The sequence below is a fragment of the Fusarium graminearum genome, chromosome 2, assembly GCF_000240135.3.
Source record: "Fusarium graminearum PH-1 chromosome 2, whole genome shotgun sequence".
NCBI lineage: Eukaryota > Fungi > Ascomycota > Sordariomycetes > Hypocreales > Nectriaceae > Fusarium > Fusarium graminearum.
Window position 1 is genome coordinate 4,193,783 of NC_026475.1, and position 16,449 is coordinate 4,210,231.

Genomic DNA, 16,449 nt, shown 5'->3' on the forward strand with positions numbered 1-16,449 from the left:
TTAGCACGGGACACTCAAGATGCACGTGCCCATCATATTAGATATGTTTTTATCAGAACCAAAGGGGACCATAACAAAAGAATCATCATAACGACGCTTCCCTCCAATCTTGGTTATCGCGCTCTGTGGTCAACAAAAACGCCCTAGCAAAGACTTGCAGCTGAACAAAGATCTTTGCTGCTACCAAAAATAGAGACATAACAATTGGTTCACAAGAAGGAGAACATAAAGAAAAGGCATTCACCCTCTTATGACCTGTCCCAAGATTCCGTTTGTCCTTATTTGTCGCGTTTGAAAGTCAAGTCAAGGCGATTTTGTTTGAGTGGAGCCTCAGGCATCCACCATCTTCCTTCCTGGCCCGACGGGAACTGTACCTTGCCTCCGACCTATGTGCTAGCTTCGCCTAGTCTGACCCAAACATATTACCATAACCTTCACCTTTCCTCACACGACCAGTTGCGCTTGTCTCCAATTCTATCGCCATGTCTGGAGACTCTGCTGAGGTGGCGGAGGACTATCGCCTCGCGCTGGAAGACCTCTCCTCTAATTTGCGCTTCGAGATTAGCAACCTGACTGTCATTGCTCGCGAGAATACTGAACACGCCCTAGCGATCGCGGAAGTTTTGCAGCAACACATCCTCAAGGTAAGTTGACACCCCACAGTCTTGGGCTCCAAGACGTATCCTCGCCTCTTTACAATGGCTAACCATTACTATAGGCAGCTCCAAGCAAGAAGCTCCCAGCTCTGTACGTACTAGACTCGATCGTCAAAAATGTTGGCACTCCATACACTCTCTACTTCGGTCGCAATCTTTTCAAAACCTTTATGGAATCATACGCTGTAGTCGATCAACCTGTGCGTCGGAAAATGGAAGAGATGCTTAGGACATGGAAGGAGCCTGTTCCTGGGTCTATGGACAGCAGACCTGTGTTTTCTCACGAGTTGGTGCGACCCATTGAGAATGCACTCTTGAAGGCACGCGCCGCTACCATGCCCCAAGCGGGAATGATGCCTGGGCGACCGCGATCTGCTGTGCCCCATCGTGATACCCCGACACCGCCTGGAATGAGATTTCCACCAGGCCACCCAGCTCAACAATACACATCAAATGGAGGACAGTCATTGAGCAATGACATTCGGAATCTAATTGTTACCACGCAGGCGGAAGCCTCAAGGAACCCACATGATCATGGTGTTCAGACTAGATTAAGAGCACTCCATGACCTGCAGGTCGTTGTGAACAGCACTAGCTTGCCCCCGGATCAGCTTGAGCTCATTAAGAACAAAGTAACTGAACTTGCTGCCGTAAACATGATGGCGCCTCTGACTCAAAGGCCTGCGCCTACTCCTCCTGTGCCTGTCCAAGCACGCCCTATCCCCATGCTTCCAGTGTCCGTAGCTCTTCCTCAGCCTGCAGCTCCGGCTCCGGCGCAAGAAGGTGTGACGCTTGACGCGCTCTTGGGTAAGGGAGCGTTGGCAGCACTGATGGCAAGGCAATCGGCCACTCCTCAAAACTCTACACCTACTCCGCAGCTAACCCCCGTTCAACATGAACCACCAAAACCACCAATGCCTACGATGTCTGCGTTGGAAGCCATGATGTCTATGCCACCAATGTCAGCAACACCGACCATACCAGCAGCATCTACACCAGTCCCACCGCCAGCATCAGCAGCCCCATGGAGTCTGCTTGATCAACTACGAAAGTCAGGTTTGCTCCCACCTGCACCTGCGTCTGCGTCTGCACCAGTTCAACAAGGTGGCATCAACCTGGCTGCTTTAAAGCAACCGTGCCAACCTTCTTTGATCCGTCAACTACATAACGACTTGGGCCAGCCATGCACTCAGTGTGGTAGACGATTTAGAGATGATGAGGCTGGCAAGAAGAAGAAGATCGCCCATATGGACTGGCATTTCCGTGTACATCAACGAACCAACGAAGCCGAGAAACGAGGCATGCACCGAAGTTGGTACGTTGATCAAGGCGTAAGTATCAGTCCTGAACCTTCATACCGCAAGGTTACTAACAAAAACGTAGGAATGGCTAAAGTCAAGAGAGGTTGTCGACGTAGACCACGTCCCAACCGCCGAGGATGTTGCCGCGCAGGCTTCTAAAGCATCTGAGGCTGCCAAGCCAAAGTATATTCCCGTCCCTGATCCATCTCGTGGCATCAACCCCGTTTGTCCGATTTGCCAAGATCGATTCGAGAACAAATGGCTCGACACTGCACAGGAATGGGTATGGCTAGATACAGTTCTGGTCGGCAACCGAGCATATCATGCTTCATGTCACGCAGAAGCAACCCGAGATCGCGAGAACACGCCAGTGTTAGGCAAAAGAAAAGCCGAAACAAGCATTGCGTCACCAAAAGTCCGATCTCTCAAGACATCAGCTTAAAGAGAAGCGACGTTAACACATCATACACATATACTATATCAACTTGGCGACAACCGGCGTTATGGAACTGGCATTGAAAGAAAGGGATGGCATGGCGGCAGTTGCGCATTATCATGGAGTTATGCTTAAGGGAGGTTTAGCAATTTTAGTTAGCTCAGCTATTCGAATAGTTGTTGCTATAGTTTTGATGAAAACAGACTAATGTCCTCATATGTCAATGTCTTTGTGAGATTATTCTTTTATGTGATTATGTTTCCAGCCTCTTGTCGTCGAAACCAACAATGAACTACCGGCCCTGTGGAGCCGAGTGCGGGCCGCTGAACCTGGATTGGCCCCACGAATCACTCTACGCGGACCTGAACGCGTTTAGGCGTTCAAGCGCTCCGTACCTGTCATTAGCTGCGTTCCACTGTATTTTAGCAAGTCACAGCTTCCATCTGATCTCTAGACCAAAGCTTCTATTCCTCAACCTCAACCTCGAATCCAGCCAACAGCAATACGACACGACGTTTACTCAAATTTGTGCAACGAGTAAAGCTTACACTCACTATCATTATCCGGTCATCGGTCAAACTGCATCGATCATGGCAGTCGACTGCCCAATCTGCAACAAGCCGGTAAAACCATCCGAGATCAACAACCACATCGACTCGGGATGCGAGAAATTTGTGATAGATAAAGATAAAGACCCGACACCGCCCCATTCACAGACACCACAAAGTAACTCGCAAAAACGCAACGCCTCGAATTTCTTCTCTACACCCGCACCAAAACGACAAGCTGCTTCTGAAACTAGAACATTCACGTCGAAGGAAGCCCTGCAACCAATAGTAGGGAGGAAAAGAACGTTCGAAGAAGGCCCTGGAGATGGATTCGGAGCAAACACCAACGGTACCGACGGCGCGACGAATGGAGATGGCGTCAACGGAACGAGTGGTTGGGATAAAGCAACAGAGCAGGATGGACGAGTGGTCAAGAAGACCAAGACACAACGAGCTGCGCCCTTGGCTGAACGAATGCGACCACGAACACTCGACGAAGTATGCGGACAGGATCTTGTTGGACCAACAGGCGTTCTGCGGTCCCTCATTGAATCAAGTCAAGTGCCTTCCATGATTCTATGGGGTGCTTCAGGGACGGGAAAGACAACAATAGCACGCTGTATCGCGCACATGGTTGGCAGTCGGTTCATCGAACTAAATGCTACCAGCACCGGAGTCAGTGAATGCAAGAAATACTTCCAGGAGGCAACAAACGACCTTGCTTTGACTGGTCGCAAGACAATTATTTTCTGTGACGAAATTCATCGCTTCAACAAGGCTCAGCAGGATGTTTTCCTCAAGCCTGTCGAGGCTGGAACTGTGACGCTCATTGGCGCGACAACGGAGAACCCATCCTTCAAGGTAGCGAGTGCGTTGCTCTCGCGCTGCCGTACATTCACACTACGGTCTCTTACAACTGAGGATGTGGTGCGCATTCTGCAGCGAGCGATCAAGGAAGAAGAATCGGTATTTCCATCAACACCACTTCTAGATGAAGCTATGGTCACATATCTGGCCCGATTCGCAGATGGCGACGCTCGCACTGCCTTGAACCTACTCGAACTAGCTCTCTCGCTCACAAAACGGGAGGGTATTACACAAGAAGATATTAAAGCTGCCCTTACAAAGACTCTTGTATATGACCGTGCAGGAGATCAACACTACGATACCATATCTGCATTTCATAAATCTGTACGAGGAAACGATGCGGACGCGGCGCTCTATTACCTAGCCCGCATGCTTCAATCAGGCGAAGACCCATTATTCATCGCCCGCCGCATGGTTGTCATCGCCTCTGAAGACGTCGGACTTGCGGATAACACCCTCCTGCCCCTCGCAACGGCCACATACACAGCCACCCAACAAATCGGCATGCCTGAAGCACGCATCCCCCTCGCCCACTGCGCCGTCGCACTATGCAACGCACCAAAGAGTACCAAAGCGTATCGCGCTCTTAACAACGCCTACGCAGCTCTTCGCGAACCAGGTGTCGCCGGCCTTCCTGTACCGCTACATCTGCGCAACGCACCTACACGACTTATGCGCGATATGGGATATGGGGCCGAGTATAAGTATCCACCAAACTACCGCGAAGGGCGAGTCAAGCAGACGTATCTGCCCGATGAGCTGCTTGGACGTCGCTTTGTCGAGGACCGGGATTTGGGTACTGAGCTTGACCCAGATCTTGAGATGGGCGGAATTTAGTTTTACTGTTCTAATCTGGGATAGGCTGAATAAAAGGAAATGGATAAAAAGGCGCGGTTTGCATTATATAGGAGTCTGGATAGGTTTGGGTACACCCCTTTGGGGGCTTTACAGTATGTATACTATAGGAGAGTTGAGCCAAGACAACAGGCTCGCAATTAAGTTGTAACAATACCACAAATGTTAATTTAGCCCTTTATATTATTTTGATCGTGATGCTGCGTGAACATGCTGTTCGTTATATAACGCCTAAACCCAAATCCTCAGAACGCCATGCCCATGCTTATTCCTTATATGTGTACATTCTTAATCATCCTGTGTCAAATCTATAAATCCAACGTCACTCACCCGAACAACATTCGCTCTGACCCCTTTCCGCCGCAGAGTTGCTGTCTCCCTAGCCATCAACTCGTCGCGCTCTTCGGCATCTACCTCGACCTCTTTGAAGAAACCCACAGCACTAGCCCTTGGGACAAGTAACTTCTTCTTCCGCGCAGGGGCGGGGCTGGGGGTTGAGTTCCGGCTTGAAGGAGGGGGCTCTTGATGTCGCTTAGGCGATGCAGAAGCGCGGGAGACGAGGGAGGAGAGCGGAACCAGATCAGATGATGAGTCACTATCAAAATCATCGTCAAGGATCTGCTGTGACTTGGGCTGTCGCCTGGGAGGCGAGGGCGGAGGCTTCGTCAGCGAGTGTTGCGAGGCGCTTGGAATCTTGGGCTTTCTGGTGAACATGTCCAAAGAAGTCTGTTTCAACTTGGCTGGCTGAGAGCGTTGGGAAGGACCTGCTTGGCTAGCATGTGTGTTCCCCGTCGAACGTTTCAACCTTTGGGGAGAACCATCCGAAACAGTAGCCGTCCGCATCGCGTCAGACTGACGTTGAGAAGCAGAGGCACGACTCCTTGCCGGTGGTGAGGGCGATGGGGGTGGTGACTCTGCCGCGCAGGGCGGGCTAGATGTGATAACAATCGCTTGCTGTTTTCCGTCCGCGGCGCCTCGAATTCTAGGCGTCACCTGTGAGCTGGCAAGTGACCAAGGGGTTGCAGTCTGCCTGGCGGGGCTCTCCGAGGTGGACATAGGTTGCTTACTTAGCTCCAGGGGGGACGGTATGCGTAAACGGCGAGACGTTGTGTTATGGGTTGGTGAAGTGGTTATGCTATTCTCCGTGGCGGGAGGTTTGGGGGTTATCATGGAGGCAGCATGGGGCTTTGTCGCTCGTACAAACTTGTTAAGTGCACCAGCAGTCATGCCCGTTTTCGACAAAGCTTTTGATTTCTTTGACGCTTGTTTATTCTCCTTGCGAAGCTGTGCCGCTCGAATCTTGGCGTTTATAGCAGACTCCTGAACGGCAAAAGGCTCACTGATCTTTGCCAAAGCTTCTATTACCCAGACACCCAGAGGGTGTGTAGGATCAAACGGCTTTTCCACGGTCTTGGAGGTTGACGCTTCGATATTCTCCGCATCTTCGATCTCGTCATCGCTATTCAGAGCAAGCCCGGCTCGTGCTTGTAGTATTTCCTCGTCTTCTTCCTTTGACATGTCGATTGGGACAAGATCGATCGGAATATGCTGTAAACGGACCACGGAAACCGAGTCATGATTTAAATCATTTTTGACACCCGTGACTCCCTTGATAAGCCCGTCATTGTCGTATCCCCCTGCGTTATGAAGCTTATGAACAAAAACCGCATGTGACAAAACCTTGATGAACTTCAAAGCGCCCACTCGGTAATCCCAACCAAAGACCTCGCGTGTGAACTCTCGCAAGTCTTCGATCTGGATTTCTCGTTTCATATGAACCTTTTCGCGAATATCACCTAGAGTCTCAACACGCGAAACAACTGGATGGGTGTAGTAGCGCAGAACCTTGAAGTCGGGAAATGTCTCTGGGATCCTCAGCGCCTGGTTTCGCCGTTTGAAGTAACCCTTTTCGTTGGTGCGCAGTTCGTGTATCAACGAGTCTCTCCAAGCCTGGATTGCTTCTTTGTCTGCCGACTTTATCCGACAGAGCTCTTTGCCGAACCCAGCTCTGGCAGCCTCGAGAGCAACCTTGATTCCACACCCGGGGAGTCCATCAGGGTTGTAATCGCCACCACTCATCAAGGCGACGAGAACCATGCCTTCTCGATCAAGACCTTGCGCCCCAAGCTCCAGGTTTTTCGCATCGAGAAGCGACACATGTGTTGGGTTTGTTGACCGTTTCGATTCTGGTGACCATTTTCGCAGCATCTTTGTGCATCCAAACATCAGAGCATCAACATCCTCTGTTAGAACCATATCGACGATTCCATGTTGTTGTAGTAAAGCGCATTCTGCTTCTGCTTCTCCTGGCGCATCGTGCATATTACAGCCAAATAATCGGATTAAACGTTTTGCTTGTGCATTAGCGAAGGAACTGCCTCGGCTGGATTGCTTGTTTCGTTTGAGGGCGGGTTTATAAGGGCCGTCGAATACGAAGATGGGCTCGACTGGGCATGCTAAGAGGCGAACAAGACGGTAGAACAAGGTTCGGATTTCAGGATTGGTGCCACCTGATTTCTGTTATAAGATGACAATTAACCAGAGTTTAGAATGTTATAGATACGCACCTTGAGCTGCCTGGTTTTGGAATTGCCAAATGGCAACATCTATGGCAATTCGCAAAGGACGTCCCTGCTGCTCTAGAGACTGTGCGGCGAGTTTAAGCAGGGCAATTCGTTCGCCTCCACCAATCTCCTGGTGAATCCTAAAAGAATTAGTAAAGAGTTTTGCAGTAAAGAGTTGCAATATCTCACCCCTTGATACCCATTTCGACTTCGACAAGTCCACCAAGATATCTTGGTCTGCCCCTTCAATTTTATAGTCGATGATGTAGGTTGGAGTTCACGGTCATGAAAGGCCCCACGTCGCTGCGGTTACCAAAACGACATGTTTTTTTTAGCGGTAGATCGGCGCTATAAACGCCGACAGTTTAAGATCCATCAACCAACCAGCGTCAGGTTGCATGGACAGTTACGCCCAGACCAGTCCTTGGAGGGCATCTCATCGCCAACACATCGACAATCAAAGACCAAAAATATTAAGAGAAGTCATCAAATAAATCATGGCCTCGGGCGCTGGACCTACTACGCTCGCTCATCGAAGCGTCGCTAGTATCCGTGGAGGTCCTTCTCAGGGGCCAGGTCCCTCTACTCCACATACGCCAAACCGCTCTTCTATTGTACCAAGCTATGGCTCACCATCAGCCATCCGTGCAGACGACGAGTATATCGTTGTTGAGATAGGTTCGCGGCATATCAGAGTCGGCTTTGCGGGTGATACGTCTCCAAAGGCAACCCTTCAGTGCAGCCCCGAAGATCAACGGCGAGCTGGAGATTTTAGAGGCTTGCAGCAACCAAATCGGGCTGCTGGGCTGCAATGGGCAAAAGAGCATGAATTTTGGCGATACGACTTGAGAGATATCGAGCTCGGCTTGTTCCAGGACAAGTTGGGACGAGTGCTGCACGATGCCTTCTCAAGGTAAGTCACTGAGAATAAAATCAAGACTGAACGAATACTTACTTACACAATAAAGATATCTACTCATCGACTCTCGGCCAAGAAGAATTGGTGTGGTTTTGGATTCTGGCGTACCAATACCTCTATTAACAGTTACTCTGGATATCATGTTCAACAGATTTCAGTCACCAACCGTTTCACTAATGTCAACCCCCACAATGTCGGCTATTTCAGCAGGTGTCCGATCTGCTATAGTTGTCGACATGGGTTGGGCAGAAACTGTGGTCACCAGCATCTATGAGTATCGGGAGGTCAAGACCACACGCACAGTTCGGGGTGGCAGAGCTCTTCTCGATTCACTTTATTCGACCATGGAGAGTTTAATACCAGGACAGCACGATGCCACCAAGAAGAGGGCGATCAGCTTCAAAGAATGCGAAGATATTATGTGCCGCCTGATGTGGTGCAAGCCATCAGAGTTCCGTCTATCTCAACGACAGTCAACTCAGCTCGAAACCGTGGATGAACAAGAAGAAATTGAAGCCGAGTCCGCGGAAACTGGTGGTCCAACTGGTGTTGTCCAAATACCCATCAACACAGGGTCTCGTCCATTGACAGTGGAGCTTCCCTTTGAGAAACTTGCAGAGATCTGTGATGACACCTTTTTCGATCCTTCAGCAGACCGAGCAACATTCGACGATGACGAACTACCCCTGCATCTACTATTGTACAAGCATCTATTACAGTTACCCCTTGATGTACGGGCCATCTGCATGTCACGTATCATGTTCACAGGGGGCTGCTCTAATATCTTGGGCATCAAGCAAAGAATAATCGATGACCTAACGGCTATCGTGAAGAAGAGAGGATGGGAACCAGTATTTGGGAAAGTTGTGGACAAGCATAGGAACACTACTAGACTCCATCGACAGTCCAGTGCCACATCTCCAACAGAAGGGTCACCGCCCTTGAAGCAAGCCGAAGACGAGGGGGTCAAATCTCCCAAGAGTGCAGCTGATGCGAAGCATGAGCACGATCCAATCGAGGCAAAGGTTGTACGACAGCGAGAGACAGTACAGCAGGTCAAGGGTCAAATCCGTGTGGTTCATACCCTTGGGCCATGGATCGGTGGAAGCTTGCTTTGCCAACTCAAAGTACCTGCCATGGCGGTAATCGATAGGGATGCTTGGTTACAGCATGGCGCCAGTGGGGCTTCTCGGCCTAGTGATGTTGATTACAAGGTACAGCAGAGACAGAGCATGCAGGCTGGAGGATATGGCCGAGGAGGTTACGGCAACTGGACATTGGGTGTCTGGGGCTCGATATAAGAGGCTTTTGATCTAGACGATGTGAGATGAGCGCTATCATGACATGAATGAGAACGAGAACATATTGATTGATGCAGGTGGTGGACACTTGTTGAGTGGATGGTCAAGAACCAGGACAGACAAACACAGTCAGAGCTTCCAACTACTGCAATAGTATACCCAAACAAACAAAGCAACTGTTAAGGTTAATTGGCACAATTGCCTTGTTTGCTCTTTTGCCAAGAATGAATACGTCCTAGTTCAGTTACAATCTGATGATGGTCCAACACTTGACGGTCCGCAGCGGCTCGGGTAATTGCATTAAGCAAGCTCTCCACTGTTAGTTAAGCCTTTCGGCACCCAAACTCGCTGATCAGCTTCCGGTACTTCAGTCATGCTTTATATGAGCTGCTCACTCACAACTCAGCAGCAGCCGCCATGAACAGGACATTATTGCGCACAAGGTGTCGCAATGTGCAGCCGAGGCTACTACCAACTCATCCAGCATTAACTCGCGGCTTTGCAGATGCCAAGCGACCACCCTCAGCTCCAAAACCCATCGTCGATATCAAACACATTCGCCAACATGCAGAACTTTATCAGCAGACTTGTGTAGAGCGCAATTATCGCAAGCAAGCGCAAAACCCAGCTAAAATTCTAGAGTTGCACGCAAGATGGCAGGATCTTCAGCGACAAGGCCGCGCGCTGCGTGAGCGATCAAATCTATTGAGACGCCAGCTTGCGAACCCGGCTACCAGCAGCGGCGATGAGGATCTCAAGGAAGTGCGCCAATTGACCCGCGAGCAGATCCAGGATGAGGCTCGGCAGCTCAAACAGGATCTTTCTGCGATTGAAAAGGGAGAGTCGCAGTCAGTTACGCAGATGGAGGAACTTGCGCTGGAGTTGCCTAACCTCACTCATCCGGATACTCCCAAGGGAAGTGAGTTTGAGGTGATGAGCTATATCAACGACCCTCCTATTTTCAAGGAATCTCCCGAGGATAAGATCTGGCGCTCTCACGTTCACATTGGCTCTGAGCTTGGACTCTTCGATTTTGCAGGTGCTGCTACTGCGTCTGGATGGGGCTGGTATTATCTTCTTGGTGAAGCTGCTCAACTCGAGCAAGCTTTGATTCAATTTGCTCTTGCAACAGCAACCCGTCATGGCTGGACACAGGTTTCTCCTCCCAGTATGGTATACAGCCACATCGGTGCTGCCTGTGGATTCCAGCCCCGTGATGTGAGCGGAGAGCAACAAGTCTACACTATCGCTCAGTCCGCTGAGGATGCTGAGCGTGGTGTCCCCGAGATGTGTCTGACGGGAACCTCGGAAATCGCCCTTGCTGGAATGAAGGCCAACACCACTATCGACCCTGAAGATCTCCCTCTCAAGCGCGTTGCCGTATCCCGCTGCTATCGCGCTGAAGCTGGTGCCCGTGGTGCTGATACCAAGGGATTGTACCGCGTACACGAATTCACCAAGGTCGAAATGTTTGCCTGGACAGCACCAGACCAAGACGCCGCTCAGGATATCTTTGATGAGATGCTCGACATGCAAACCGAGATTCTTTCCTCCCTTGGACTTCACTGCCGTATCCTCTCCATGCCATCCCACGATCTCGGCGCTTCAGCAACTCGCAAAATCGACATGGAAGCCTTCTTCCCCAGCCGTCGCGACAACTGGGGCGAGGTCACATCAGCTAGCATGTGCACCGACTACCAGACTCGCCGCCTTGGCACAAGAACTCGCGTTGATGGAAAGCTCGCTTTCCCCTGGACCGCCAACGGCACTGCCCTGGCTGTTCCTCGTGTGATAGCAGCTCTGTTGGAGAACGGATGGGATGAGGAGGCAAAGACTGTCGCTGTGCCAGAGTGCCTACGACCGTGGATGGATGGCAAGGATAAAATTGGTCTTGGTGGACGTCGCTCCAGTGTGGATCGCGTGTAAATTTGAGTCCATGGGATGAAGCATGGCATGATTGCGTGCGTGAACGAATTGAGGATCTACTGGAGGTTCGAATGATATGAAACGGAATATCTTTTTTAATACGAAGGCGGGATACGATTTCCTAGTCAAGTTCAAAACATCAATCCAGTATGACCCCTTATTTTGTGTGATGGTCTATTGTACATACAGATATGCCGATGTGTCTATAGTCTATTCTCTATCGCAAGTCATACCAATCACCATACCAAATGCCTCACCTTTCTCTCCCAACCTGGCATCCTAAACTCCAACCCAGGGCTTCCCCTCCACGCATACCATCCACTCATCTTCTTCATGGCCCCGAGCCACCCCAACCTTTTCCTCCTCCATGTCCTACCTCTCGTTCCATCTCCCCGATGCTGCACCACGTATATCCCTCCATCCGACGCCGTTGTCAACTTGGCCTCTCCACGTTCTGGATCTCCACTACTGTGATATTCCCTTCTTCGCGGTGTCCGGTTTGCTTGGAATCGTTTGTTGTGATCCAAATCAAGGATCTCGCTCGCCGCTACTTCGATCCACACATCCAGTGTTCGGAGATGGTCGGCGTAGATGACGAGGAGTGCAATGATAGAACACAAACCTGATGCCAGCCAGAATACCCAAAATGACGAACCCTCCGGACCATAAGTGCTTTCAATGGACAATATTCCGGATACGACCGTTAATGGAAGCAAAAGACCACCTAGATACGCTATGCGGTCGAGGCTCCGGGCGTTTGCATCTTTAGGTTCATCTTGTGCTTGCTGAGCGTGCGATTGAAGAGCCACTGTAACAGAGATTTGTATTCGTCTTTGAAGACGCTCGGCAAGGTTTGCCCAGTCAGTAGATGTGATGCTGCAAAAGTCGCCTCGTCGCTCCATGCTTCGTGTGGTATCGGCATTCGTTTCCAGTGCGCGAGCGATGGTCCATTGAACGTCTACCGAATCGGATCCTAGGGGAGGCAACGAGTCGAGTTTTTGAAGCCATGTGTCATAGATGAGCTCTGCCACAAGGTCTTCTATGGGTCGAATATCAACGAGTGCTTGCCAGAGGGAGTCTTCCAGCTCTGATCGTTTTGGGGCTCGTTTCCCTTGTTTACTTCTGTCTGGAACTGTGTTGCTTGGTATCCTGGAAGGTCTATAAGGCCGTGACGGTATTCGAAACGGAAGGCCATCGAACAGTAGAATAGGAAGTCTTTCCCTGGTCATGAGTGATGCACGACAGATCCTAATCCCCTCGTCCTGATCGGAATCACTGTCGTCGTCCTTCTCTTTGGTCTCGTTATCGCTCTCTTCCGATTTCCTCCTCCTTGTTTCCGTCTCTGGAAATTCCCAAACCCATCCTCCTCTTTTCTTATCCAGCTCCATGCCAAGTATAGCACCCATGTCGCATTCACCTCTTACAAGAGCGATTCTTCTCCAGCCCGGTCTCTCCACAAGGCTCATCTCTTCCTGGAACTCCTCCACTGTAGATATATCCTTCTGTCGACAACTTTGCGCATTCCATTCTAGAAGGTATGGTCTATAAGCACCATACAGTCCCCGCTCTGAGGATCGCCGTCGAGTCGTCCGGTGTCGAGGCTCCGGAGCCGGAGGGTATCGTGACATTTCGGTTCTCGCTGTCTTGATTAATTTTAAATCACCGAAAATGAAACAAGGCTAGTTAAGTAATGTGTCAATAATATTCCTACTGAGACCGATTTAAGTCCAAAACGGGGGAGTTTCAGTCTTTTTCAATCTTTAGCCGTCGTTCTTTCCAAGACCCCATGAGCATAATTCACGTCATGAGAGAACTTCTCACATCATAACTTCTCCATAATTTCCCAGGCAGATGTTCTTTTATCTCGAGCATTCCAGGGTCCTGAAATGTCTCAGCTAGGCAGATGTTCCCTTGCGCCTCCATGAGCAAGTGTCTGTATGGTCATGTGCCGACTATTCCAAAGCCCAGATGACCCAGACGATGGAGGAGTCTCACCACGCGACATATTCACCTGCGAAATGGGATTACATAAATAGCCTGCAGTAGCCATTTGACGGAATCTAAATCTCTTGAGTCTGTAGCTGAGTTATCAGGAGTCATACATATTGATCTGTTCACCAGCACATTCCCACATTTCACATCAGGGATATCCCGCTAGTTCTGTTATGTAAAATAGCCCTCGTTCGTGCATGGCTCGTCATCTTTATTGAACGGTAACTTTACATAAAATGGCTCTTTCCCGCTCTTCCCTAAACGCCTGACCAGACGCCATTTTGACAACGACAATCATAGGATGTGAAGACTTCCTGTTTTGTCTCTTTGACTCTCCAAATGCTTTGGCTTCGCCTACTCGCGCTCCATTTCATCTGTCTCCTCTTTCTTTCTTTCTTGATTTTCTCTTCCTTCCCTTCTAAGCAGCAACCGTCCTAAGGAGTGTCAAGTGTGTGGAGTGATGTGAAAAAAGCAAAAAAGAATAGACGCCCCAGTGCAAGAATTCCAGATCGTAAAACCATGCGTATACGTACGACGACATGTCCAATTAATGATCGAGGTCAACCGGTAATAACAGTGTCCCGAACTTCCTAAAAACTCGAAGTCGGTACTTCAAAATCAGCGGTGGTGATCGTCATCGCCGTCATGATGCAATGTGACACTGTTAAACTCGAGGAATGGATCGGCAATTTCACCGCCTGGAGTAGCCAGTCCACTGTCCAAAGGTACTCCCTTCAGGTTCATCGCCCTTGATCCCGAAAGGTCAACACTCTCGCTCTCCTTCACGTTTCGGAAGTTGACGGTATCAACTCCTCGTCCAGCGTGGGGAACAATTGGTGGTTTCATATGTCGAATCAGTGCCCATTGTGTCGTTCTAAAGAATGGATGTGCCTTGATGTCAGATGCACCGGCTCGGGCCCCAAGTCGTCGATTTTCGTCTTTGATGAGTAGTTTCCTTATCAAAGATTTGCAGAGGCTATTGCTTGATTAGAAAACAGTTCAAGTTGGCTCGTGTGCATATCACTTACTTGGAGATCTGCGGTGCACCAGCATGATCAGGGAAGGGAATGTCCTCCCTCAAGATGTTTGCGAAAGTTGCGTTACGGTTCTTGCCCTTGAAAGGCGTTGTGCCGTAAAGCATTTCGTAAATGAGGATGCCAAGCGTCCACCAGTCGACTGCGCTTGTATGGCCACTACCCTTAATCACTTCCGGCGCAATGTACTCTTCTGTGCCTACAAAAGAATTGGTTCGGAAGTTGGCAATACATGAACGTGTGTCGATGGTCGGTAAGGCATCCGTGCGAGCTCCATTCTTGCCAACGATCATAGTCGGCTTGCCACCAGGGTCTGACTGCTTGGACAAGTCAAAGTCCGAAAGCATAATATGACCCGATTGGTGAAGCAGAATGTCTATAAAGATGGTCAGCGGTAGATTTGTAAGCATGATTTCGCAACATACTCTCTGGTTTCAGATCACGGTAAATAAATCCCATAAGATGCAGGTATTCCAACGCTGCTGTCACTTCAGCGGCGTAGAATCGAGCATCCTCCTCGGGAATGCATTTTCCAGGGCGTGTTTGGAGAGCGCGGAAGAACTCGCCGCCACTACAGTACTCCATGCACAGATAAAGGTAGTCCTCAGACTGGAAAGAGTGGTATAAAGTGACAATGAAGGGATGGTTGCTTGTCGCGAGGATTTCCTGCTCTGCGAGAGCTCGCTTGATCTTGTTTCGCTTGATCATTTCCTTCTTGCTAAGTACTGCAGACAGTTAGGCACGGTCGCATGTGTAGATTTGTGACGTTAACATACTCTTCATGGCATATAGCCTGCTGCTCTTCTTCTCCCTCACAAGGTACACCTTGCCAACGTCTCCCTTTCCGATAAGCTTAATCTTGTCAAAGCTAGAAGGGCTAACTTCAACGTTTCGGACCTTGATCGAATTAGAGCTGTACGTTCGGCGGAAGGCCATTGACATATTAGGAGCTGGCAGAGCGGCCAGAATGTCTTCGGGGTTGGCATGGGTAGGCATTTCCTCGTTCTGTGGAGTTTTGGCCGGCTCTATAAGGCCAAGCGCGCCAGAACTTGTAAGAAGGGGATCTTTGCCAAGCTCGGCAGTCGCGGGACGCTCGTTATTGGGGTCGTTCTTGGAAAATAAGCCTTGAGCATTGGGTGCGCTGGCGACTCTTCTAAGTCTCCGGGCAAGCTCCTCCTTAGTTTCGCTAGTAGTTTGGTCGGTTGCAGGAGTGCCATCGGGACCATGGACTTTGAGACTTGGCGTATCCGGGGGGCTCGGAGGAACAGAGTCGGAATTATGGTGACGCAGTCCTGGTTGACCTTGATGGGCGAAATAAGGGTTGGCGTGAGCTGTAGGACTCATGGCTTCTTCAAGCTGGTTGCCCTCGCTTGCCACGGTGTGTGCGCGCAGGCGGCCAACTGTATTACTAAAGAACTTTGTGTGACGAGGTTTCGAGGGATCGGGTGTGGTAGAGGCCGAGTTCTTCTCCTTGTCCTTGTCCTTTTCCTTATCGCTTGAGGCACTGCCGGTACTACCTCCAGTGTTCATGCGGAAGAAATTGCGCAGACGGTGGCTGACCTGACCGGTGCCGTTGGAGTTCTTTTGAGAAGGCATAGCGGCGGTAGCTTTGTTGAAAACGGCGGGATAGGTGGAGACGGAAACAGACTTGGTTTGTTTTCGATTATAGATTCGCTTCCATATTCGATGGAGTAAGCGGCTGGGGGACGAAAGAAGGGCGTTGCTGTGATGTCAAGGCAAAGAGAAGATCGACGTGCGGAGGAGTCGTTGCGCAATGAAGTCGCGCTAACGTGGGATCGCAATGGTTCAACAGGATGAAATATATAAAGTCGAGATTGACTTTAAGATGGGGCGGATGAAGCTGCTGTACAAGTAAGAGCGGCAACACTATTGATAAGAAGAATAAAAAAGGGAGGAAAGAAGACACCAGAGCCTCAGAAGAATGACGCTGGCCTTGAGACCTTGTACTGGGTCGGGCTATGTCTATGGGTCTTTGAGTCTGGGTCCTAGTCCTGGTCTTGGTTTTGGTCTTGGGTCTTGGACTTGGACT

General features: G+C 50.0%; 7 protein-coding genes across 7 annotated transcripts; 4 read left to right on the top strand and 3 right to left on the bottom strand.

Moving 5' to 3' along the window:
• Positions 1 to 482: 482 nt before the first annotated feature.
• Positions 483 to 2,399, top strand: FGSG_12263 (uncharacterized protein; the record flags this gene model as incomplete). The annotated part of the gene is made up of 3 exons (XM_011322916.1): positions 483 to 644; positions 719 to 1,987; positions 2,040 to 2,399. The coding sequence occupies 3 exons, from the start codon at positions 483 to 485 to the stop codon at positions 2,397 to 2,399; spliced, it is 1,791 nt and encodes a 596-aa protein (XP_011321218.1).
• A 281-nt stretch (positions 2,400 to 2,680) lies between these two features.
• On the top strand, positions 2,681 to 4,645 carry FGSG_12264 (uncharacterized protein; the record flags this gene model as incomplete). Its single annotated transcript, XM_011322917.1, has 1 exon — positions 2,681 to 4,645. The coding sequence occupies one exon, from the start codon at positions 2,681 to 2,683 to the stop codon at positions 4,643 to 4,645; it is 1,965 nt and encodes a 654-aa protein (XP_011321219.1).
• A 306-nt stretch (positions 4,646 to 4,951) lies between these two features.
• FGSG_04386 (uncharacterized protein) lies at positions 4,952 to 7,430 on the bottom strand (the record flags this gene model as incomplete). Its single annotated transcript, XM_011322918.1, has 3 exons — positions 4,952 to 7,173; positions 7,231 to 7,367; positions 7,417 to 7,430. 3 exons carry the CDS (start codon positions 7,428 to 7,430, stop codon positions 4,952 to 4,954), a joined length of 2,373 nt encoding a protein of 790 aa, XP_011321220.1.
• A 294-nt stretch (positions 7,431 to 7,724) lies between these two features.
• FGSG_04385 (uncharacterized protein) lies at positions 7,725 to 9,447 on the top strand (the record flags this gene model as incomplete). Its single annotated transcript, XM_011322919.1, has 2 exons — positions 7,725 to 8,140; positions 8,196 to 9,447. 2 exons carry the CDS (start codon positions 7,725 to 7,727, stop codon positions 9,445 to 9,447), a joined length of 1,668 nt encoding a protein of 555 aa, XP_011321221.1.
• A 388-nt stretch (positions 9,448 to 9,835) lies between these two features.
• FGSG_04384 (uncharacterized protein) lies at positions 9,836 to 11,480 on the top strand. The gene has a single exon (XM_011322920.1). It carries the CDS (start codon positions 9,865 to 9,867, stop codon positions 11,371 to 11,373), a length of 1,509 nt encoding a protein of 502 aa, XP_011321222.1. The 5' UTR covers positions 9,836 to 9,864; the 3' UTR covers positions 11,374 to 11,480.
• Positions 11,481 to 11,609: 129 nt separating this feature from the next.
• On the bottom strand, positions 11,610 to 13,001 carry FGSG_04383 (uncharacterized protein; the record flags this gene model as incomplete). The annotated part of the gene is made up of 1 exon (XM_011322921.1): positions 11,610 to 13,001. The coding sequence occupies one exon, from the start codon at positions 12,999 to 13,001 to the stop codon at positions 11,610 to 11,612; it is 1,392 nt and encodes a 463-aa protein (XP_011321223.1).
• Positions 13,002 to 13,527: 526 nt separating this feature from the next.
• Positions 13,528 to 15,995, bottom strand: FGSG_04382 (serine/threonine-protein kinase nrc-2; the record flags this gene model as incomplete). Its single annotated transcript, XM_011322922.1, has 4 exons — positions 13,528 to 14,341; positions 14,394 to 14,775; positions 14,825 to 15,124; positions 15,176 to 15,995. The coding sequence occupies 4 exons, from the start codon at positions 15,993 to 15,995 to the stop codon at positions 13,984 to 13,986; spliced, it is 1,860 nt and encodes a 619-aa protein (XP_011321224.1). The 3' UTR covers positions 13,528 to 13,983.
• Between the last annotated feature and the right edge of the window lie 454 nt (positions 15,996 to 16,449).

Excerpts from the sequence above, each read along its gene's own strand:
- FGSG_04384 (XM_011322920.1), top strand. The coding sequence starts at position 9,865 with ATGAACAGGACATTATTGCGCACAAGGTGTCGCAATGTGCAGCCGAGG.